This window comes from Haliotis rubra, unplaced genomic scaffold (assembly GCF_003918875.1).
Source record: "Haliotis rubra isolate DU_JTF1 unplaced genomic scaffold, ASM391887v1 Scf206, whole genome shotgun sequence".
NCBI lineage: Eukaryota > Metazoa > Mollusca > Gastropoda > Lepetellida > Haliotidae > Haliotis > Haliotis rubra.
This window is the reverse complement of record NW_025766070.1, coordinates 172,501-198,187: the sequence shown is the minus strand read 5'-3', so window position 1 is coordinate 198,187 and position 25,687 is coordinate 172,501. Positions and strand designations below refer to the sequence as shown.

Here is a 25,687-nt window from a genome sequence, read left to right as displayed (position 1 = left end):
TTAGGAAATTGGAGTGTAACGGTAAAAGAAAGATATTCTAAGGATGACAACATCTTTTATTCTATTAATGCGACGTATCGGTATTGTAATTTATGTTTCTGATTACCCAATGTAAATTTGCCGTGTACGAGACTAACTTCACCACTGTCGAAAGGTTTACACAAGCTGTATCTTAATCGTAGATGTCATGTCACAATGAAAACTTCACAAACCGCCATAAATGATAAGACAAGTACATATGTTTGCGATACTACCAGTATAAATGACAGAACCATTACAAATATGCAAGCCTTTGTACAGCCATATTTTTAGGCTGCTAAAGAAAATGGTGTTACAAATACGGTAAGCTGAACTGGACTTCTGAAAGTTTGTCAGTGGTCAAAGGGAGACTACTCTTCACAACTTAGAGGCCCAAATTGTAACGTGCCAATTTATATAGACACAAACGTCGCAATTATTCAATTGTAATGCAGTTTAATGTCCCTGCACATCACAGTTAATGCTATGAAAACAAACCAAAAATACATAAAAAAACAAACTGAACGACCCCCGCCCAGAACATACTCCCCCCACCTAAAAACAAAACAAAACAAAAACAACAACAACAAAATAAACAAAAAACCCCAAACCAAACAAACAAAAAACAAGCAAAACAGCAAAAACAAAAAACAAAAACAAACAAACCAAAGAAACCAAAAAAACAAACAGTGTACTCAGCCAGAATGTTCAGTGGAACATGTGAAGTGGGTGTTAAATATCCCAGATGTCTGACGGTGTAAAGACTCATATCAGTAATAACCATCTTGGATACTTACTGACGGTACACTGGCTCATATGGGTTAGTCGTTTTGACCTCTTATTGGTCAGTCTCACTTTTAGACATTATGAATATCTATATACCGGTGTTTACTACTTGGTAAAACCAACGAGAGATTATATCTACATGCTGGCAGAAGACCTGGAGAATATTTGTATATTTAGTGTCGATTACGCACCAATTACTGTTCACTCATATAGGTTTTCGTTTGTTTGTTGTTAACCCAAACTCAGCAATATTCCAGCTATATGGCGGCGTTCTATAAATAATCGATTCTGGACCAGACAACCCAGTGATCAACAGCATAAGCATCAATATACGCAATGGGAATACGATGACATGTATCAACCAAGTCAGCGGGCCTGACCAATCGATGCCGTTAGTCACCTTTTACGACACGCACTGGTTGCTAAGACCAATTCTAACCCGGATCTTCACCGGTTGTTCTAGGGTAGCTTGTTATCAAATGTCGTCCTTTGGTTTCAAGGCGACCAACCTCTCTGATCTGTTGATAATGGTCTTCATAATAATTCGGCCTTTCTACAATTTCTATTAAACCTAAGATGAAAAGCAGTTTTTATTTGGCTAGATACCTAGCCATCATTGGACAGGCAAATGAAATATCCGTTAATCATAGGCGCAATTGCTGTTGAAATGACATGTATGTCTGTAAAAGTAGATCAAGTTCTCGTTTGTGTACATCCCAAGTGTCAGTTTGCAGAAGTTTTCAGCAACTGTCAGTTATTTCTTCCATATTTGTATTATTTCTAGTTATTGTACATTCTTGTATTCAGGATCTTTGTATTGTTTACTGTCCATCAATATCACAGAAGGTCACATGAAATCGTTCATATCTGATGGACAATTGAATGTAAAGTCTTGTATTGACCCACGACTTGATCATTCTGGTGAACTTTCGTGAACATCACTCTCCACTGTTCCGTTATGTTTCTCATCACAACCACCAGCATCGTTCATCTCGGTACTCTCCTTGTTCGCCCTCTTCTTCTTCTTCCACAGGTTGACAAGTGATGCCAGGAACATGAAGGTGCAAGCGATGATGCCGACGCTGAGCCACATGGTGGCGATTCCCACAGCTAAAGCCTCCTTGTTGTAAAGCTGACAGAACTGAGCCCCCTCCGCCCCTCCCCACAGCTCACAGGCCGAGTCGACCACCACGCCCACTACCACAGAGGCGGGGATGCTACCTGAAAGTATAGAAACAAGGGTGTTACGACACCACTGTGAATGTATTTTGTCGAAACGTTTAAAAACTTAATCGTAGTGTCACAATTGTAATAAAATTGACGTAAATGATACAAGTATATGTTTGCAAAATGTACCATTAAATATGCCTTTTACAGCCATAATCGTAAAGAAAATGGTAAGTTGCGGTGAAAGTTTGTAGTGGTCAAATATGTACTCTTCACAACTTAGAGGCCCAAATTGTAACGTGCCATTTATAAAGACACAAACGGCGCATTTATTCAATTTTAATGCAGTGTAATGTCCCTGCACATCACATGTAATGCTATAAAACAAACCAAAACTACATACAAAAAACAAACTGAACGAACACCCTCCTCCCCCGCCCAAGAAAATACCCCCTAACCCCCAAAACAAACAACCCAAAACAACCAAACTAAACAAAACAAAAGAAGCAAAACAGCAAAAAACAAACAACAAACACCCCCAAACCCCCGCCCCAAAACAAACCAAACACCCCCAAAACAACAACAACAACAAACAAACAAAAACAAACAAAAAAACCCAAAAAACAAAACAAAACAAAAAACCAAACAAAACAAAACAAAAACAAACAAAACAACAACAAAAAAAACCTAAGAAGCAGACCTGGAGAATATTTATATATTTTATAGTGTCGATTACCCACCAATTACATTTGACTCACGCTTCCGTTCATGGGTTTTCGTTTGTTTGTTTGCTGTATAACGCCGAACTCAGCAGTATTCCCGCTATATGGCAACGTTCTGTAAATAATCAATTTTGGACCAGACAACCAAATGATCAACGGCATGAGCATCAATATACGCAATATACACAAGTCAGCGGGCCTGATCAATCGATCCCGTTAGTCGCCTCTTACGACACGCATTGGTTGCTGGTTGCTGGTTGCTGGAGACCAATTCTAACCCTGATCTTCACCGGTTGTTCTCACAGGCCCTCGTGCCTTTGCGAGGATTAAAGACTAAAACAATATTTAATATTATTTTTGAGATGACCCCCGATTCGAAATCCTTCGTGCAGTACAATACATCATGACCTTTTGTAATCCCCGCAAAGACACAAGGGCTTGTGGCTGTTCTTGGGTAGCTTGTTATCAAATGTCGTCCTTTGGTTTCAAGGCGACCAACCTCTCTGTTCTGTTGATAATGGTTTTCGTAATTATAATAATTTGGTCTTTCTACAATTTCTATTAAACGTAAGATGAAAAGCAGTTTTTATTTGGCCATATACCTAGCCATCATTGGACAGGCAACTGAAATATCCGTTAATCATAGGCGCAATTGCTGTTGAAATGACATGTATGTCTGTAAAGGTAGATCAAGTTCTCGTTTGTGTTCATCCCCAGTGTCTTTTTGCAGTAGTTTTCCGCAACTGTCAGTTATTTCTTCCATATTTGTATTATGGTTAGTTATTGTACATTCTTGTATTCAGGATCTTTGTATTGTTTACTGTCCATCAATATCACAGAAGGTTCGTTCATATCGGACGATTAAATATATCGACTTGATCATTCTGGTGAACTTACGTGAACATCACCCTCCACTGCTCCGTTATGTTTCTCATCACAACCACCAGCATCGTTCATCTCGGTACTCTCCTTGTTCGCCCTCTTCTTCTTCTTCCACAGGTTGACAAGTGATGCCAGGAACATGAAGGTGCAAGCGATGATGCCGACGCTGAGCCACATGGTGGCGATTCCCACAGCTAAAGCCTCCTTGTTGTAAAGCTGACAGAACTGAGCCCCCTCCGCCCCTCCCCACAGCTCACAGGCCGAGTCGACCACCACGCCCACTACCACAGAGGCGGGGATGCTCCCTGAAAGTATAGAAACAAGTGTGTTACGACGTAAAATGTAAAAAAACGTAAATTGTAATTAAAATTGACGTAAATTGAAAACGTCGGGGTACAGACGGACGTGGGGAGTGAAATCATGGCAAAGAAGAGATCAGTGCCTTTATACCCCCGAAAATACCCCAAGAGAAGGAGGATTATAGAAAAAGACTCTGATGAAGAACAACCCTGTTTCAGGATTCAGAATAAACATATTTTTACCCTGAATATAGCTATCCTTGTTTTCTTTCTTTCTTTTAAAATATCCCAACGTTGTTGGTTTTAAAACTGTTTGAATTGGTTTAAATTTGCGGAAGTGAAACATGACGGAGTTAAAACCAACTTGCCGATGTGTGACATTACAACTGCTATTTAGGCGATGGTTGTATTTAGATAGTTGACATTCATCATTGCATTCACACATCATCACCATCATCATCATCTATTTAGGTGTCGATAGAACGCTCTCTCACACTTCTAGATTGACGTGTTACAACATGTATCTTAACTAATCAATACCATAAATGACACATATTGATCTTATCTAGATGAACTATTATGATAACTTGTCTATGGTGCCCGTTTGTTCACATCGTTTGAATGATGTGACGTCACATCCACTGACCAATCAGAATCGAGGGTCCTTACTTTTATCTATTTACATATCACGTGACTCGCTTTGACCAATCAAAAGACGGGGCACCTGCGGCACCTGTTCCGGAAGTACCCTTTTCTTGTCATCAGAAATAGTTAGAAGAATGTTAAAAAATAAGCGACAAATAATTCGAAAAAAATCGAACAAAATATTATTGTTTCTCATCACTTTTTAAAAAACATATGGGTCCGGCGGGAGGATTTTTTTTTACATTCATTTCTGAGGAAATTTACACCTTTTCCTCGATAGAAAATCAAAACTTAGAAGTGTGAATAATGCATGCACATTTTGAGAGTCAAAGTTGCATTTTCTCTAGTGTAAAAAATCAAAACAAAATCTTAGGGTCGGGTGGTAATGAGAAACGAGAATATTTGCCTTACGGCCTTATATGAATGATGCAAGCCTGTTTGATCAATAAACGTGGAACTCTTTCTCCTGAAAGGGATCAGTTAGTGTGTAGCATCTAAACTGACGCACAGAAGAAAGCACACACCAGATTTTTTAAGACTACATTGTATTTCCAAAAAACAACGTTAGCATTTTGAATGGTGTTTTAATTGTGTTTTTTTTGCAATACATACACAATGTTTGTGCCTGGTAAGTCAAAACATGTACGTTGTTTAAAAAATAATCCCAATACTTTCCTATGTACGTCAGTATATATAACTCGTTTATAGTTCATTCTCCATTTCTTGGGGCGGTGGGGTAGGCTTGTGGTTAAAGCGTTTGCTCGTCACGCCGAAGGTCGGGTTCGATTGCCCACATGGGTACAATGTGTGCAGCCCATTTCTGGTGTCCACCGCCGTGATATTGCTGGAATATTGCTAACAGCGGCGTAAAACCATACTCACTCACATTTCTTGCATCATGATTTCAGTGTTAAAAGATCAGCATAAAAGATCTATTTAAAAAACCCTTACCTATTACCGCCATTAATATCATTTTTATACTAAGAGCAAATGCCTGGAGATCTTGTTCCACACACCTGTGCAATAAGAAAAAAAAGTTGACGAATTTCAGATAAATGAGTTATTACCATTGCCAAGATTGTCAAACACTAAATATATATCACAGCAAATGAACACATCTTATACTGATCCGTCACTTTAGGCGACAAAACGTTACATTTCAACAATTATTAACAATAGAGCGCCCTGAAATATACACCATAGGTAAACTCTGTACACACGAAAAACGTGGCAACATACATATAATACACATAATTATAGAGGGAGACAGGACTGCACCTAAGTGTACTTAGTTACAGACACTAGAGAAGAGGGAGACAGGACTGCACCTAAGTGTACTTAGTTACAGACACTAGAGAAGAGGGAGACAGGACTGCACCTAAGTGCACTTAGTTACAGACACTAGAGAAGAGGGAGACAGGACTGCACCTAAGTGTACTTAGTTACAGACACTAGAGAAGAGGGAGACAGGACTGCACCTAAGTGTACTTAGTTACAGACACTAGAGAAAAGGGAGACAGGACTGCACCTAAGTGTACTTAGTTACAGACACTAGAGAGAGGGAGACAGGACTGCACCTAAGTGTACTTAGTTACAGACACTAGAGAAGAGGGAGACAGGACTGCACCTAAGTGTACTTAGTTACAGACACTAGAGAAGAGGGAGACAGGACTGCACCTAAGTGTACTTAGTTACAGACACTAGAGAAGAGGGAGACAGGACTGCACCTAAGTGCACTTAGTTACAGACACTAGAGAAGAGGGGAGACAGGACTGCACCTAAGTGTACTTAGTTACAGACACTAGAGAAGAGGGAGACAGGACTGCACCTAAGTGTACTTAGTTACAGACACTAGAGAAGAGGTAGAGATTGACTGCAACCTAAGTTTACTCAAGTTACAGACACTAGAGAAGAGGGAGAGAAGATTGCTCCATCCCATGTGTGCTCAGTTTCAGAAAGGTTATACCAACTCAAGAAGATACCGTGTTTGTTTTAATGATACAAGTGACAGAAGCATGATGCTGCACCTACCTGAGTGTTGTAAAAGTAGAGAAAGTGGCGCAAGTGATGATGATGATGTAGACCAGGAACAAGCAGGGCATGACGAGGTACACTTGCCAGCAGTCGGTGGTACATTTACCCGCGGTGGCGGTGGCCAGAGCATCTGTCACAGTTGTATTGAGCCCAGCTGCTATACAGCTGCAGTTGGTGTAAGTCTGCAATACAAGGTCGACTTAGTAGCAGCTTCTCCAGCAGGAACATGATAGTGCAAACATCTCTACACAACTACATCATCCGGGATACCAGTTAGTGAGTACATCTCTGCATAACTACATATTTCAGGGTAAAAGTTAGAGGACACATCTCTTCACAATTACTTAATCCGGAATACTTCAGAGAGTGCAAACATGTCCACACAACTTCCTAATCCTGGGCCTAGATTTTCGAAGCTCTCTTAGCGCTAAGATAGTCGTAAGTTAATGTTAATGTATGGCACTTACGACTATCTTAGCGATAAGAGAGCTTCGAAAATCTAGGCCCAGGTTAATACCATTTCCCCAACAACACACACGAACGTACATAACTAGAAATGCTCCTACCATGACATCCCCATCGCTGCTGCTGCCCAGACAACCTGCGTGGCAGGGGGAGAAGTAGACGAGGCCGTTGCTGCTACAAACAGGACTGAACGTCTGACCTTCACACTGGCACTGACCTTGACAGGACGCGAGGAAGCCTGACACATCGCTGGAACGAGAGGGTCAAATGACATGATCCTTACCATTACAACTGTATCTCTAATGCTGTCTAGACTGCCTCAAAGAGTTACAGGATGAAATTGACTGATTGAAAGTCGGAAAATCATTAAAATATTTAGATTTACTATTGTAATCTATTAGTGTAGTTTTAGTCAGCTCCAGGAAAGAGAACGCAAGGAGACATTCAGAAATGAAGAGAATCGGTCCATCCATCAGCCAGGCTTGACGGAACAGGAACGGTAAATTAGTAAAGGGTAAATTAGTAAACAGAAAGGCAGAATGACCTTGTTGAGATAGTGATCATGAATCCCGTCTTTACACTGATTCGCTATGAGTTCAAATGTGTGTTGTAGCACTTGCGAACACAGTGATAAACATCCTAGACTAACGCTTAGTCTCTGAATATATGTAATATTGATAGTAACAAACAAGCCAATTTGAATTGAAAAGGGGGCCCCAGGGAGACCAGAGAGTCAGATTCCTGAACCTGAGGAAATCTAATCTTGCTTAGGGCATTTAGGGCATTAGCACTGCAGATAGGGCTTGGCAGTAGGGACAGTAATGTGGTTCAGGGACTGTGAGACAGACTATAAACATCCCTGTTGTTGTTCCAAGTTCCTCTTGACATTTATCGCAATGTTCAACCAGCTGAGCAACATATCCTGTAATCCCCCTCCCTCTTTAATGACCCTACCTGTCTCCAGGATAGGGCAGATCAAGACCAATCATCTGGATATCAGGACATGCAGCAAAGAGACAGAGGCCTAACACTGTGGCAAGCACGAACAGACCGGTGACCATTCTTTCCATCCCTAGCAAGTCGAGCTTGAACCACTTTATCAGGTACCCGGCCAGGACGTAACCAACTGACCCAACGATGGCCTTTGTACCTGTTTGAAACAGACACATTTATAATTATTCAAAATTCGAATGTTTTATGCCTACGGACGTGACTGCGTTAAAGCATTAACGGGATATGCGGACCGTCAGAGCTCCACTCACTCGTTTACCCAGAAATGCCCCTCACACAAGGACACTTACCCCTCACTCATCAAAACACTCACCCACTCACTAACCCATTCACTGGGAATATGTCTTACCTACAATATATCCGACTGTTTCATAGTCCATACCATATTCATGGTTTATAAACTTGAAGGCAAACATTGCCATTCCGTTCACAGCCACACCTTCTATTGCTCCGGCCACACTGATGAACATGAATTCCAAATCGAACACCTGAAATAAAACCACAGTCTTTTCCAACACACAATACATTTGTTTGGTTTAAGGCTACATTCGTCTGTATTTCTGTACCCGCGAAAAGTCAGGTTGGAATTGATCTTCAGTAACCCATGCTTCTCGTAAGAGGCGACTAACTGGATCGGGTTGTCAGGTTCGCTGACTTGGTTGACGCATGTCATGGTATCCCAATTGCGTAGATCGATGCTCATGATGTCAATCACTGGATTGTCTGGTCTAGGCCGCCGTCATATACATGTAGCTGGAATATTGCTGAGTGCGGCGTGAAATGACAAGCAAAGAAATCAAACACTCCCTTATACAACTCCAATCATGAACGAACGTAAAGTAAGCTGCCATCGTATCCCAATTGCTTAGATCGATGCTCAAACTGTTGGTCACTGGATTGTCTGGCTCCATTATTTACATACCGTCGCCATATAGCTGGAATATTGCTGAGTGGGCGTTAAGCAATCAACAAAGAAAATATTCTACTTTAAAGCCGGTGCTCTGTAAATGATCGAGTCTGGAGAAGACAGCAGGAGTGTTAGGGCCAGTGGGCTAGCTTAGTGGCAAAAGCGTTCGCTCGTCACGCCGAAGACCCAGGTTTGATTCCCCAGATGGGTGCAATGTGTGATGCACATTTCTGGTGTTCCCCTCCCGCCGTCATATTGCTTGAATATTGCTAAAAGCGGCGTAAAACCATACTTACCCACTCACTCACTCAATCATGAACATCACACTCACTAACATGCGAAACAACCTACCTCAACCAGGTAGGTCAGTGGACCCGATTCCGGTTGTTGGCTCTTTCGACAAGTAGAGTCTCTTCTTGGACAAACATGGGTTGCTGAAGACCAACTATAACTCGAATCTTCACGGGTCAAATTGGGTAAGTAAGCTGTGTATTGAGTATAATGATGACTGGAAGATCGTTTTGAATATGCAGTAGTCATGAAATGCCACGAAGGACATGCCCTTCGTATACTTGACAAACATGAGATACACAAATCCGTACCGGTTACCGACCAATAGATGTACTTACAAGTTTAAAGAATGCCTTGAAAAAGTCTGTGACAGCTTTCTTGAGATAGGACAACAGGTTTTTAGGGACCTTCTCCTGAGCGCTTTTTTCCAATTCATCTCGATGAGGACTGTCTGAAATGTCAATAAATCAGCTCTGTATCATCTCTCTCAGTAAACGGGCAGCTGGCCACTTCGAAGACACGGGTTCGATTCCCCACATGGTACAATGTGTGAAGCTCCTTTCTGGTGTCCCCCGCCGTAATTTTGCTGGTATCTTGCTAAAAGCTGCGCAAAACTAAACTCACTCATTCACTGTAAGTAAACAAAATAAACTGACGGGTAAAGTCGATTATTTCCCTTGCTTCCCGAACACTAGGCGTTGAGCTTATTCACATATATACACATGACCATTAATAAAGCACCACGCATTTGGATATGATTAGGTGATGGTCATACATGCAATAAATGTGACACATCAATGATCGGGAGCAATATAGTTGTGTATGCCCATGGTCCAGTACAGTAAAAGCTTGTTTTTGCAACGGCACCTTAATTCGTGCACCTGTCACCTACATCAGTTAATGTATGACTATTTATTGTTGATTTCATTGAGAATTGTTGGGGTTTTTTTTCAAAAATATTTCTTCATTCTTTTGTGTTTTTAAACGAAATTGACTTTAAACTATAGTAAATATTCTTTTGTTCGTCAATTTATTGACAACTGAACTTTATCTGATATACCAGTTATTCAAGCTTTCTCATTCAATGAACCCTGGAGTGACAGTGGTAATACCGGGAACTACAGCATGTAACGACACGGGCTAACCTGAAGCACTTGTAAAGCATCAGGGTTGGAAGATATGTTACTTGTTTACTATGTACATACGAGGGAAGGAAAGAACTGGTATATAGCATTTTGAAACACAAAATCATTTCATTTATCAGTTATATAACATCAAAGTGTATGCTTTAGAATATATAGGAGGTACGGCAGCCTAGTAGTGAAAGCGTTTGCTCGTCATCCCTGAGGCCCGGGTTCGATCCTCCAGCTACGCACGATGTGTGAAGCCTTGTCCCTCGCTGGTGATATGGCTAGTATACTGCTAGATGTGACGTGATACTCTGGTTATTCACTCACTCTCTCTACCAACTAATATGCACGGGCATGACTCACTGGAGAAGTATTTGGGGAATCCTGAGAGGGGGAGTGAGATGACGGTGATGATGATTCCAGTGATGATGTATCCAATCCACCACGCTCCCACCCACCGTTGATCCCGGGCGTCAAACGGCAAGCTATGACCATGAGAAACAAAAGAAAATAAATGTGTGATAGAAACTTGTATGGACAGATTCAGTCAACCCTGGATATAATGCCATGTTTTTGCCAGAACGGATTTCCTGCTTATATAATACCCTGGTTTTAATGCCAAACTGGATATAATGCCATATGCCAATGGTGTTTGGAACAAAAAGTCATTTCCCCCTGGTTATGTAAAGGCTGGATATTTTGTCCTAGTCTTTTGCACAAGTAGCCCAATATCCTGCCCTTTACCAGCTATCTGATAGGGTTCTGGGGCTCAAGGCACTGGTGCCATGGTCTCCATAGAAACAGTTTTTTAGCCAATCCCCAGGGGCTATGATGTCACATGACAGGGGCAAGAGGGAGCGTGGGACCCCCAAGCCTGAAATCTTCCTCTTTCTGCCTGCACTGTCGAGGTGACAACAAGCCAGCTTGTTTTTTAGGTAAGAACCTCAGTTTGCTTCCATATTGCAACTGGGTCTTCTTTATAAAATTCCAATGCATAGTTATGTTGTTAGCAGGATAAGTAATTATCTGCGGCTTTTAGATTAATGCATTATTTAATTTGATAAATCACAATTAAAACAAGTGTTGGGTCACTGTCATCAATTATTCTTGCTGTGCCAAACTGGCGAAAGGTCATTCATCTGTGACTGTCCAAACGTGCACTCGATGGCAAGAATAAATGACATGTACTCATTGTAATATATTTTCATCTAGAAATTCATTTTAGTAAAGTACTTTGTGTGTTTAGCATTAATTTGCTTAGTTGACCTGCCAGTCAAAATTGTCTCTAGCTCATTGCTAAATTCAAAATTCCATTTATTTACAACTTGTTGCTGTTAACAACAGAACTCTTTTGCCATTTTATTCTAAATTAAAAAGTGGCTGTATCACTGTCCCGGTTTCCAAACCATGTGCTCAGTTAGAGTATCACGGTATCAGCTGGAACCAATTTGTGGCGGTCATGCTCACTGACCAGTGCTGACCTCTCCACTGAGCAGCACACAGCCTGGGCTGTCCTCGGCTCTCCTCGGCATTCTCCGGCTCCCGTCCGGCTCCATTACAAAATGGCTGCACCGGATGTAAACAAACCTAGGGTCCGTCGTCTGCTTCATGTTTATTCTAACATAGCAAAAGCCTACCATCATCTCATGTCACTTTATCAAGTATATCTGTAAAGTGCTTCTGATGGGTAATAGCATATTCAGCATTTGAATATTGTTTATTTTCTGAACAAGATTATTTTCTCGTTCTCTTCGCGTCTGGCGTTACGCGTATCATCAAACGTAATATTTCTACATGTTGTTACATCAATCATGTTTTAGTATGTTTTCCCCACTTGATGTGAAAGTGAAGTCACAGTTTATTCAATAATAATATAACGTATTATATTATATGGCCAATAATATACCTACAAATTGTAGTAATATAAATCATGTAATATCCGTTATTACATATTATCAATTTATTTACTATAATTAGGTGTTTATTCTGGGTAGCCCCAAGTGGTGTACCTACTGGGTGTATTGACGTTCTGTTGGAGCTAGCCTCATATTGACTAGTATGATCATCCAACAGGCAGTCATACCCCATTTCCCTTAGCCACATGTGTCGTACAGGCCAGGTGTCCCGTCGTGGCTATTGTTTATATTAATCAAACCGGTTTTCATATATTCCAAATGTGTTGGGTATAAATTTTGCCCCACTTTGTGTATATATATGTATTTTTTATATTTCCCATTGGCCCTTAAAGTTAATGTGACTTTCACCTCACCTCAGGTGGGGCCCTATGTAAATCCTCTGATAGGAGGGGTGTGACGATTCTTTTGGGTTATATAATTAAAGTTATTTATGTAAATACTCTTTGGGGTTGTGTGCTCAAATATGCACATATACTTTTGTTCCAATATTGTGTTTATATATTCTCTAAATAGACCGATCCAGTCTGTCAATCAAAACTGGCGCATGCGTCAATTTTGGCCAATCAGCAGGCCGGGCGCGCTGTGTGGATTTGTCAGACTTATTTCCGGGTCAAACGATGCATCCGAAGCGATGTGCTTCGAATTATGCCACTTACACTCGCTATATTTATTACATATTGCTGCGATTTGATGTGTACCTTAACCAAACCATTACGGTCAAGACAACAAAAATGGAGGCGGATCAAGAAACGCGATAGGCCTGACGATCAGTTAAATGTCTGCACCATCGTTCAGGAAACCTACGTCTGCCTGCTGATGAGAATTTGCACGAATTTCCACACTTTTGCACATGGTCAAAATCATTACCAATTGATGACAACAAATAGCAGTTTAAGACTTTGCAAGTGTTATAAACACGGACAATTCTTGTAACTACAAAAATGTTTTTGCTTAACGTTTTTAGTCACTACTAGGCATTGAGTTGGTACGCCATAAGGCTCAAATGAGACAGGCGAGAAAGCCGTGACACAATGTAAATAAATCCTCATTTCGGTTAGGGTCAACCGAAATATCAAACTTGTTACATGAAAGAACAATGTGGCGGATATTGTCCCGTTCGCTCTTAGATATTCTTCAATTTGTCACACATTTTAGGATGTTTTTAAGTTTCATAAGCACAATCCGAAGGCCTACAGTATCTTGTTAACAGAGCGAAATATTCGAGGAGTAATATTTTATATTCAAACGGAAATATTGTCAGTGTCAGCAGTTGCCTATCATGCCATATCCAAGTATCAAAATTAATTCATATGAGTGCCTATAAAACCATGCTTTAAATATTTCAGATTTTTTTATAAAGAGTTGCATGGGACTTTGAACTGAATAACCTTCCTCCAGGTTGATCGAATACGAAAACTATGTGAGAAGAACAGTGACTTTCTGGAGTATTGGACGGAGTGAAAAAAAGTGTATATCTTAAATATGAGAACATTATTTGAAGTTTTGTTACCACATAAATTATTCACATATATTGGTACATTTTAGGAGTAATATTACAACTGTAATTTTGATAAATTCACTGGAAGTGATAGCAAGGTATGTTTTAACATCTTGCTTTTTTTAGTAAACGTGGAAGGGTAATAAAATTAATAAAAATCTAATCAATAATAAATAATTATTTAATTGATTGACATATTCTTATGATTTTAAGACAGAACTAGGCAAACAAACACCATACATATCATGGCAGGACAATCACTTGGTATTAATTTAGTTTCTTGGCTCCTGCTTTTAGATGGGTTTTTTAAATACTACATTTACCTAAGAAGATAATTCTGAAAGTGATTGCTAGTATCATAACTCATTAAAGTTTTTTCAACATCCAGAGAATTTGAAAAAGAAAAGGCTACGTTTTGGTCACATCCTGGTCAGGCATTATCCAGTCCTGGTACAGAATAACTTACAAAAGTCTCAGTTGACTTTTCATGTAAGGGAATAAATATTGAAACATATATTTAACCCATATTTGATGTAATTCTTCTGATAAATCATCAGTGTTTTAGGAGGTTACTAATATTTGATTCTTAGCAAAAGTTAGTGTTTATTAAGATGATGGATTTGGACAAATTGTTCAAGGTTTGTTGATGGTTATTTGGAAGATGAGCTTCATATTAAATTGCACACTGGTTTGTAGGAGGTGAAGGCTTCAGGACATTTTCATGTCTGTTTTCCTAAACCTTTGTTATGACTTTTACCAAATTTTGAATCAACTTTACTATAATTTTTATGGCACCAGTAAGTATCTCAGAAAAGGAAATAGATCAAAATCAGTGTTATGTCTAGGGATATGGTCTCAGATCTAATGAAACAAAGATTATCATTGTTTAAGAAGCAATAATGTCAATATGTAATTGTATTGACAAAAAGCTTTGAACATAGGATAGTTTCTTTGCACCTTATTTACACTGGTAGTTAGCAGTTAAACATCTCTGATGAAGAAACAATAGATCTACATTTGTGTAACATTCTATTTCAATGCTAGTTAATTGTTCGGATAACTATGGATCGATCCTCTGTTCCAAGATTTTGCATCACATGTTTCCTATTTCTGGAAGATGGCTTAGCTAGTGTACAGGTGCAGACTGTATCTTGGATCTTCTTTGTGTTCTGGTGCTGTGACATACCTGTACATAAACGATGGCAGTTCATGAAGTCTAGTATTGTGGAAGTTTGTATGTAAATTAGGATTCCACAACAAAGTACATATAGAAAAATAAAATGGAAATGATGATTACAAATATGATTTCCTTATATTCAGTGTCATTTTATCATGGTGTAAAGATTTTGAAGAGAGAAACTTTACTGAGAGTTGCTGCAGATCAGCTGTTGAATATTTACTTCTGGGTATGTCCAGACACGTCCATGGAAACATACTGTTTACAAGCCCAATTATCTTTTCCAGATTTCCAAAAAAGATCAAATAGGTTATGATGTGATTGATTTGTTTACATTAATAATATACAGACAAATAAGATGCATGAAGTAGTAGACGGGAAATATTTTTTGCTTTTTATTTACCATTCTCTTCATTCATTAAAAGATAGAAACCCATGTTTTCAGATTATTGAACTAAATTTGAACAACGCCAACGGATAAGTAAAGGCGCCCCGCGCAGTGTTGATAATCTATTTATAGATACCGAAACGATCTGCAACATGAACATGTGGTTGTGTTCCCGAGTTTTATAAAATTATAAACCCAAACAACAAAATTCAGTTACCTTTCTCCTGCTAATATCTGTGACGAAGGTGAATTGCCAGATAGATTAATTGATTCGAAAGAAATTACGCTTCCTACAGTCTCAGCAGCTAGTCGAGGCGATTGTTCATCGGGCATGTAACTCATTTTCACTCGCCATTTGCAATCTGCCAGCTAAAATACATTAAAAATCACATACGTATAACTTGCCTCTTTAAATAACATTCACAAACGACGGACACCAAAGTATCACAAGCAGAATTCATCAACAACGCTCGCAATCACTAACGTTTAGCCGGCGGTGACGCCATTGTGATTTGTCAGTGGTTGTCCCCCCTAACGTCAAAAACGAAGTGGGCGGGGCTTATCGGCCCGGACTGGATCGGTCTATTTCAGTCACTGTTAGTGACATCGATGCACTTTACCCACCCAAGAGACTTTGTATCCTGGGCCCCCTTTCACAAAGCACTATAAGGTGATCGTAAGTCATTAAGGTATCCTTAGTGCAATGTTAAAGAATGGGAGTTAAGGTTATAGTCCGTTTGGCTCAAAATCGGACCGATGAATTGCAATCTAACTCGAAAACTACTAAACATAATAATACTCAATGAAACACTGATCATAATCAAAACATCAGACCAACATCTGTGATATTTTTTTGTAGAATTTATGTCCTAAATATGAAAATGTTGTTTAACAAACTATCATTAATTTTTTGACACAGTTCACTATTTGTTACGAAAGAAGGGTACAAAGAGAGTCGGGTGTGCGAGAAAGGATGGATTTAGCACAGCACAGGTAAATGATTCAATAACTTTGTGCTCGGCGTACACCTGGCTGTTCGTCTCTTTGCAGTCCTCCCTCGTAACAATTAGTGAACTGTGTCAAAATTTTAATGATAGTTTGTTAAACAACATTTTTATATTTAGGACATAAATTCTGCAAAAAAAATATCACAGATGTTGGTCTGATGTTTTGATTATGATCAGTGTTTCATTGAGCATTATATACTAAGTAGCAAAAGAAACGTCAGTTTGGAATTTCCCTTCGCAGAAACGGATAACTGTAAACTCATTTAATGTTTTCATTGTATATTTTTGACAACATCTCCAACTTTACCTGAGCAAACACATTCCTTCCCAAACTCAGAATGGAACCCAGGAAATGGTATCAAAAACGCAACCTGACCTCGGAGATGGTACGATGTTCTCCATGTTTTTCATGCAACTCATGCTGCACGTGCTGTTCACAAGGACCAGCCCTTTAAAATGCACCCCCAAACCTGGTTGAAACATTCACATTACAACGTCAGCCGGATGCCGCGACTCACGACGGCTCAGAGGAACCAGGCGCTAGGGAGACTTGAAGCTGGCCACACTGCACAAGCCGTTGCCAATCACTTCCAGGTCAACGTTCGGACCATCTACAGGCTGCAGCAACGTTTCCTGGCCACCAACACCACAAATGATCGCCCCTGTACTGGCAGACCAAGGGTGACCACAAGACGACAAGACCGCCATGTTGTGCGACAGCATGTACAGAATCCCTTCATGCAAGCATCCGAAACAGCACGCCAGACAGTGGGAACACATGGAAGACCAATCAGTACTGATACACTACGCCGACGTCTTAACAGCGGGAACCTCCATTGCCGTAGACCTTACCGTGGACCTATCCTCGCCCCTCGTCATCGGCGTGAACGTCTACAGTTTGCCCTACAACACCAAAACTGGCGATACAGGCAATGGAGAACTGTTCTGTTCACAGATGGCAGAACAAGAATATGGCGACGTCGTGGCCAGCGTTACTCAGGCCAATGTGTTATGGAAAGAGACTCATGGGGAGGTGCAAGCATCATGGTATGGGGTGGAATAGGCCTGAACAAGAGAGTGGGCCCTGTGGTGTTCCAGAACCTTGGTCCAGGGAGAGGAGGCGGCATCACAAGCTCTCAGACCCAACGTCATACCACATTTCGCCAGTCACCGGAACAACATTTTCCAGCATGATAACCCCCCGGGCCCATACTGCCAGAGCTACACGGGACTTCCTACAGCAATACGGTGCCAGGTGCCAATGACCTTTATCAATTGATTGGTGCACTCCATGCATAGACGCTGTGCTGCAGTTATTGCCACTCGTGGTGGTCACACTAGATACTGAAGTCAAGAGTCTGAATGGACTGCAAACGTTCACGTAATGTCTTGAAATTGTGCTGAGTTATTCATTGATGTGTCAAGATGTACACAAAAATGTTTTTGATCCGCTTATTATGTTCATTTCTGTAATGATTTGATTACAGTGCCTATCTAATTTTGAATTCGTACTGACGTTTTTTTGCTGCTGAGGATATGTTTAGTAGTTTTCGAGTTAGATTGCAATTAGATAGCCAAACGTACTATAACCTTAGTAAAGGTTACTTCGTGAAAGGAGCCTCTGGTCCGATGAATATGCCGGAACTACTTCAGTAAGCTCTGTACGTCGATGTGGGTCTTTAGTTGCTCAGATACAACTGTACAAAGTCACCTAAATTATTTGAAAGTATTTTCCTGTCTTAAACGTTTATGCAAATTTACATAGTTGCAAGTCATTGAACACCTCTATATAGGGCGGTTCACTCACTTTACATATTCCTACGCAATTACTAAATTACTATAGTGAATAGCAGTATGGGTTAAACTTTGAATATTTTCAAGTTATTATCATAAACAGATTATTAGCTTCGTATGTTTTTGATTTCATAAATTTGATACATTTTTCTGGCTACACAATCTAATATGCAATCAAGACATATGTAGATATGGTAACCTGTGGCATCATGTTAGCTTTCTGTAACCAGATGATGAACTACACCGACCTGTCTGTATCCACTCTGTCAAAGTCCACATACAGGTACTCGATGATGCTCCCACCAACCAGGGCGCTCAACGCTGCACCAACGACTCCCACGGTGTTCAATGCTCCTACAAAAGGAAACAGTTTCCAAAGCACAAACACATATCCACCAATAAGGGTCCACTGTTTAATGATATGAAAGATGTAGCCGGATTTAAAAAAACATATTTCAAGTATGAAAAGCAAACAAGTATTATCAAAATACAATTTGAAGACCCCACCAAAACAGGAAAATATTAATTGTCAGACCCTTATAATTAACAGTAGATGTGTCAATAAAAGTGACAAACCCATATCCCAAATTCTATGAAATCTCTGCTTAACAGTAGGGACTACTCTACGATTCCGACATTATAACGAGCATGTGAATATGAATTTCTGAAATAGTGGTGGTACCTGGTGTTAACGAACAGATCTAAGAGACCTGGCGAGTCCTAACAAGTTTCATTTGGTCGACCAAGCACAGTAAACTACGGTTACACGAAGGGACCACAGCTTTTAGTTCGTTATAATATTTCGATATTATGTATTTCGCCTAAATATACATCACATGCCGGAAAAAGGCCAGTTTGTTATTTCGCCAACTCGTCATAAGCGAGTTCATTATAAGAAAGGTAGGCTACTTTATGGATGTCATCTGCTGTATTGTATTAAGATGTTCGTTATAACCTAGTTAACTGTATAATGATCCTGGGCCTAGATTTTCGAAGCTCTCTTAGCGCTAAGATAGTCGTAAGTTAATGTTAATGTATGGCACTTACGACTATGTTAGCGCTAAGAGAGCTTCGAAAATCTAGGCCCAGAATGCTGAGGGACAAAGATGCTACCGCGATCTCATGACACGCTGCTGCTGATCAACTGTGTGTCAGAAAAGCCAAGGAGTGACACGATCAGTAGAGCCCTACCACCCAGTTGTTCGTTCATTGCGTTCTTATGCAAACATTTGGCACAAGGGTTCTGTTCTGATAAGATCCCCTTCTTAGATCCCCAAGTCCATGTGACCTGTTACAAACGTTTGGTGTTTTAAGTGTAGGCCAAACTCACCTATAAGAATTGCTGCCATGGCAACAGATGCATTATTGTCAATATAGGCGAACCCCAGCGTGAAGATAGGCGAACTGCCGATACCCGTCAGTATGTGACCCACAAGCAGGATGGGAAAATAGGCCATGTGACCTTCACCTTGTGCTGCTTGAACGGAGCTGTGATTAGAGGCAGAGGAAACGTTGGTCGGGCAGATGGATGCCCCTTCCGTTCTGTTCATTACTGAAGACAACAAAGACATTTGCTAGTGGATAGAAAGTCCTGCAGATATAGGTAATAGCATAAATCCCATTAGGGATCTTCACGGGCTTCCTAAATAATAACAAACCTATTTCTATTACGTCAATAGAAATGCTAAATAAGACCTCGTTTGAAATAGACACGTGCTATCATCAGAATCCGATGAGACGAGGGTACACTCTATTCAGGGTAAGTGATTATAGCGGGAGGACACTAGGATTGGACGAGCGAGCCTTTAATCGCTGTGCCACACTATATCCATGTAAGACATTCATTGAGTGCAGGAGTGAATGAATATTATGGTCTCACGCCGCTTTTAGCAATATTCCATCAATATCACTAGAAATGGGCTCTGTAATGGGCACTGTACTTCTATTGGGGAATCGAACCCGGGGCTTCGGCGTATTGAACAAGCGCTTGAAGCACTGGGCTACCCCACCGCCATTGAGTGCAGGACATCGAGAGAGAACCCTGTTGTACAGGGTGCCGTTGTTCAAAACAACCATACCTTAACAAAGACTTACGTCAGTCTTAGCGCTAAAGTTGTTTTGTACAACGGCACACAGGATTGCCTCCTAAAGTCAAACAGGTGTACTTCTTCACTCCCTTAAACACACCTGGGATTTCCATTTTCAAGTCAGTGTCTCTCCCTTTTCGCTGTGCACTCACCGTGTGTCAAAACTCAGCCAGAGGGTTCAAATCATGACAAGGTGATAAAATCTCTAAATTATACTGCGTACCAAAAGAGGTACATTTAATTCACACACATCACTTACTTCTTTAAATGTCACAGATGCACATAATGTAAATGAAATACTCTCAGCTCACCCAAGGAGGGTCGTACACTCACCTTGACTGGAGGCCTTGTAGGGCTCCAGCAGATAATGTGGCAGAGAATTCAGGGCCAGACCAACCCCGTACAGAAACGTGGAGAAGGCTAACGCCTTGACCTTGTTGTACTTGCTGCCGATGTAGCTGACGAAGGCTATGGCGCAGGTGCTGCTGAGGCTGTTGGCTGTGCCTAGCGTGGCGATGACGGTGCTCCGCAAGTGGAACTGTTTCTCTATCTGTTCCAGGGATGTTCCTCCCCAACCTGATGCAAACCCCATGGCCACATACACGAGGATAATACAGAACATGAAACTCCCCATGGTGTTGAACCATTGCAGGAACCTGGAATAAAATACACCAACGTACTGTACATGGGAATAATCAAGCAATAATCGAGTTTGGACCAGACAATCCAGTGATTGACGTCACAAGCATCAATCTACTGAATTGGGATACAATCAAGTGTCAATCAAGTCAGCGAGCATGACCACCCGATCCCGTTAGTCGCCCACAAGCATGGGTTACTGAAGACCAATTTTAACCCGAACCTTCATTGGCTCCCTCAGCTGGGATATACGTGACAGGTTGTTGAGCAGCAGTCACAATAGGGACACGGGTGTAGATCACATCATTTTCTGTTATTCTCTCGGAAAGGTATTTTTACTACATATAGACTTAAATGTATTGTTCCATTTTTTTATTGTTTGCAGGGAATCCCTAAGGAACATGATGTCATTTGAACATTTGTTGCAACTAATTTGAAAATGACGTAATCCACTGATGTATGTTTGCACTGTTCCGAGGGAGCTGCTCTTTTCCTTCAGTATCACAGAAAAACAGATATAAATAAAAATACTCATAAATGTCTCTCTCATGGGCCCAGATCTTTGTACATGTATATTTAAGCACACACCAGGGTGTGTTTGTTATCTCGGTGTTTTATATGCTAGATTCTGATCTATATCGTAAGTTGTACCCGTACATGTTACCTGGGTTTAAAGGGCCCCCAGCCGTAATGCGTCACTCGGTCTTCTTCCTTCTTGCATTCCTTGTCATCACCCTGTACACAGACCAAACAATTAGTACCAAAATATGGAAAACAACCCATTGATTCTACATACAATTAGGTACAATATATACTAGGTTTATAACGAACATGCCTCTAACGAACTTACGGATATCAGTGACTTTTCGTTTTGGTCTCTTGCTTTATATTATATACAAACACGACACCAACAACATGGTGGCCAGTCACACTGATGACCGACTATAAAGTGCTGACCAAGGGAATGACTATAAAGTGCTGACCAAGGGACCGACTATAAAGTGCTGACCAAGGGACCGACTATAAAGTGCTGACCAAGGGACCGACTATAAAGTGCTGACCAAGGGAATGACTATAAAGTGCTGACCAAGGGACCGACTATAAAGTGCTGACCAAGAGACCGACTATAAAGTGCTGACCAAGGGACCGACTATAAAGTGCTGACCAAGGGAATGACTATAAAGTGCTGATCAAGGGACCGACTATAAAGTGCTGACCAAGGGAATGACTATAAAGTGCTGACCAAGGGACGGACTATAAAGTGCTGACCAAGAGACCGACTATAAAGTGCTGACCAAGGGACTGACTATAAAGTGCTGACCAAGGGAATGACTATAAAGTGCTGATCAAAGGGACCGACTATAAAGTGCTGACCAAGGGACTGACTATAAAGTGCTGACCAAGGGAATGACTATAAAGTGCTGACGAAGGGAGCGACTATAAAGTGCTGACGTAGGGACCGACTATAAAGTGCTGACCAAGGGACCGAGTATGAGGTGCTGACGTAGGAAACGACTATAAAGTGCTGATCAAGGGAATGACTATAAAGTGCTGATCAAGGGACGGACTATAAAGTGCTGACCAAGGGACCGAGTATGAGGTGCTGACGTAGGAAACGACTATAAAGTGCTGATCAAGGGAATGACTATCAAGTGCTGATCAAGGGACGGACTATAAAGTGCTGACCAAGGGACGGACTATAAAGTGCTGACCAAGGGACCGACTATAAAGTGCTGACCAAGGGACCGAGTATAAGGTGCTGACGTAGGAAACGACTATAAAGTGCTGATCAAGGGAATGACTATAAAGTGCTGATCAAGGGACCGACTATAAAGTGCTGATCAAGGGACCGACTATAAAGTGCTGACCAAGGGATCGACTATAAAGTGCTGACCAAGGGAACGACTATAAAGTGCTGACCAAGTGACCGACTATAAAGTGCTGACGGTGGGAACGACTATAAAGTGCTGACGTACGGACCGACTATAAAGTGCTGATCAAGGGACCAACTATAAAGTGCTGATCAAGGAACCGACTATAAAGTGCTGACCAAGAGACAGACTATAAAGTGCTGATCAAGGGACCGACTATAAAGTGCTGATCAAGGGACCGACTATAAAGTGCTGATCAAGGGACCGACTATAAAGTGCTGACCAAGGGAACGACTATAAAGTGCTGATCAAGGGACCGACTATAAAGTGCTGACGTACGGACCGACTATAAAGTGCTGACGTAGGGACCGACTATAAAGTGCTGACCAAGGGACCGACTATAAAGTGCTGATCAAGGGACCGACTATAAAGTGCTGACCAAGGGTGGACTATAAAGTGCTGACCAAGGGACCGACTATAAAGTGCTGACCAAGGGACCGACTATAAAGTGCTGACGGTGGGACCGACTATAAAGTGCTGACGTACGAACCGACTATAAAGTGCTGATCAAGGAACCGACTATAAAGTGCTGACCAAGGGACCGACTATACAGTGCTGATCAAGGGACCGACTATAAAGTGCTGATCAAGGGACCGACTACAAAGTGCTGATCAAGGGACCGACTATAAAGTGCTGACCAAGGGAACGACTATAAAGTGCTGATCAAGGGACCGACTATAAAGTGCTGACCAAGGGACCGACTATAAAGTGCTGACCAAGGGACCGACTATAAAGTGCTGACGTACGGACCGACTATAAAGTGCTGACCAAGAGACCGACTATAAAGTGCTGACCAAGGGACCGACTATAAAGTGCTGATCAAGGGCCCGACTATAAAGTGCTGACCAAGGGACCGACTATAAAGTGCTGACGGTGGGAACGACTATAAAGTGCTGACGTACGGACGGACTATAAAGTGCTGACGGTGGGACCGACTATAAAGTGCTGATCAAGGGACCGACTATAAAGTGCTGACCAAGGGACCGACTATAAAGTGCTGATCAAGGGACCGACTATAAAGTGCTGATCAAGGGACCGACTATAAAGTGCTGACGTACGGACCGCCCATAAAGTGCTGACCAAGGGACCGACTATAAAGTGCTGACCAAGGGACCGACTATAAAGTGCTGACCAAGGGACCGACTATAAAGTGCTGACGTACGGACCGCCCATAAAGTGCTGACGAAGGAAACAACTATAAAGTGCTGACGTACGGACCGCCCATAAAGTGCTGAGCAAGAGACAGACTATAAAGTGCTGAGCAAGGGACTGACTATAAAGTGCTGACCAAGGGGTGGACTATAAAGTGCTGACGTAGGGACCGACATTAAAGTGCTGACCAAGGGACCGACTATAAAGTGCTGACGTAGGGACGGATGTTTTAGTGCGCACTATTACTATACACTTCTCACGTTTTGCGCCCAAATGTGTGATCGTTGTAAAACACAAACAGTGAAATATCTCTGCTCCTTCATTCACAAAATAAAATGAAAAGTTTGGACCCTAATTACAGAAGTAGCATTGAATTAAAACTTCATAGTTCATCTCTGAGAAAGTTAAATTGTCAAGACTTACCATTTGCACTATGGAAACAGAAGACAGAATTTCTTCTCTGGCCGTCCGTTAAAGCTTTATTCACAGAGTTTCATTAAAAAAATATCGTACCCTCCGAATAGTGAACTCAGTGACGAGGATGACAGCGGACAACAATAAATCTTAAACAGAAGCACCAGTAGGTCAGAAAGAGGGGCGGCACGTGATTGTTTACAAGGATGATAACCCAGGACCTGGATGTCGTGAAGACAGTGTGTGTTTGTGTTGTGGGTAGCTGGTTGCCTAGAAACATAGACAGTGTCACCAAATAAGGCGTCCACTATTTGGTCACATGGGATATCGAAATGTCACGGATTTTTCAAGGTTAACTGAAAGTTGTGCTCCACATTGAACTTTTGTAATTCTCCATTCCATATCATGGTTATGAAGAACTATACAGAAATAGAATGTTTTGTCCGCCATTTTATCTATCATCCTCCATTTATAGATGCCTTAATTTACTTACAATGCAAATCCTCAAATGCGGTCAGAAAGAAATATGCACGCTAAGTGCTTTCCTATGCTTAAGTTTGTGCCAAGTTTGCAAGATATGCATTTGGACGAACTGTTTTAACGGTGGATAATACATGAAACAAACATGAAATGGTTACTCAGAGGGTGACCAGTTTGATCAAGGGTACATAGTGTTTTGATGACTTTTGGGACAAGTGAGCGAGGTGGGGGAGTCAAGTCAAAACATTGATTCTCAGTAGTCGCGTTTCCTGCTGACTGGGTTCCATCCTATTGCGCAACTTAGTACAATAACCAGTCTAGAATTTTGAGACCAACTCATTCAAATTGATATATAATTATTAATCAGTATTATTTGATAATACTTTAGGCGGTCCTTTACGGCCTTGATACTATGTGAATCATATTGTACGTTACGAAAATACACTTGATAAGCGCAAAGAACACATAACAGGTGTAACCAGTGAGCCAGATGAATTGTGAATAATTTTACGACCTCATCAAACAGGGGCAGTCTGTGACGTCTTAGTTAACGTCATGCTGCCGAAACCTTGCCATAAAATATAGAAATACGATATTTTGAAGTTTAAAATTAAAATTCATTTGTAAATACCATTTTCTTTTGAAACAAGGAATTGAACTTTCGTTTAACCATAGTTCGGATCGGCTGAAAAGTAGGACATTGTCTGAATTGGTTAATGAGACTCATGTTTCGGTTTGAGTGCGTGTGTGTGTGTGTGCGTGCATGCATGCGTGCGTGTGTGTGTGTGTGTGTTTAATCAATGATAATGATACAAAAACTATCTGCTTTAGTGATTTCATAACACGG

General features: G+C 41.1%; 1 protein-coding gene across 1 annotated transcript; it reads right to left on the bottom strand.

Annotated features, from left to right (window-relative positions):
* Window positions 1–1,717: 1,717 nt before the first annotated feature.
* On the bottom strand, window positions 1,718–24,495 carry LOC124276138 (solute carrier organic anion transporter family member 2A1-like). The gene is made up of 14 exons (XM_046711811.1): window positions 24,370–24,495; window positions 21,528–21,598; window positions 20,558–20,880; window positions 19,468–19,689; window positions 18,386–18,491; window positions 10,721–10,842; window positions 9,566–9,678; window positions 8,379–8,517; window positions 7,973–8,168; window positions 7,120–7,267; window positions 6,551–6,735; window positions 5,471–5,535; window positions 3,602–3,880; window positions 1,718–2,025 (listed from the first exon to the last, which is right to left on the bottom strand). The coding sequence occupies exons 1-14, from the start codon at window positions 24,370–24,372 to the stop codon at window positions 1,718–1,720; spliced, it is 2,280 nt and encodes a 759-aa protein (XP_046567767.1). The 5' UTR covers window positions 24,373–24,495.
* Between the last annotated feature and the right edge of the window lie 1,192 nt (window positions 24,496–25,687).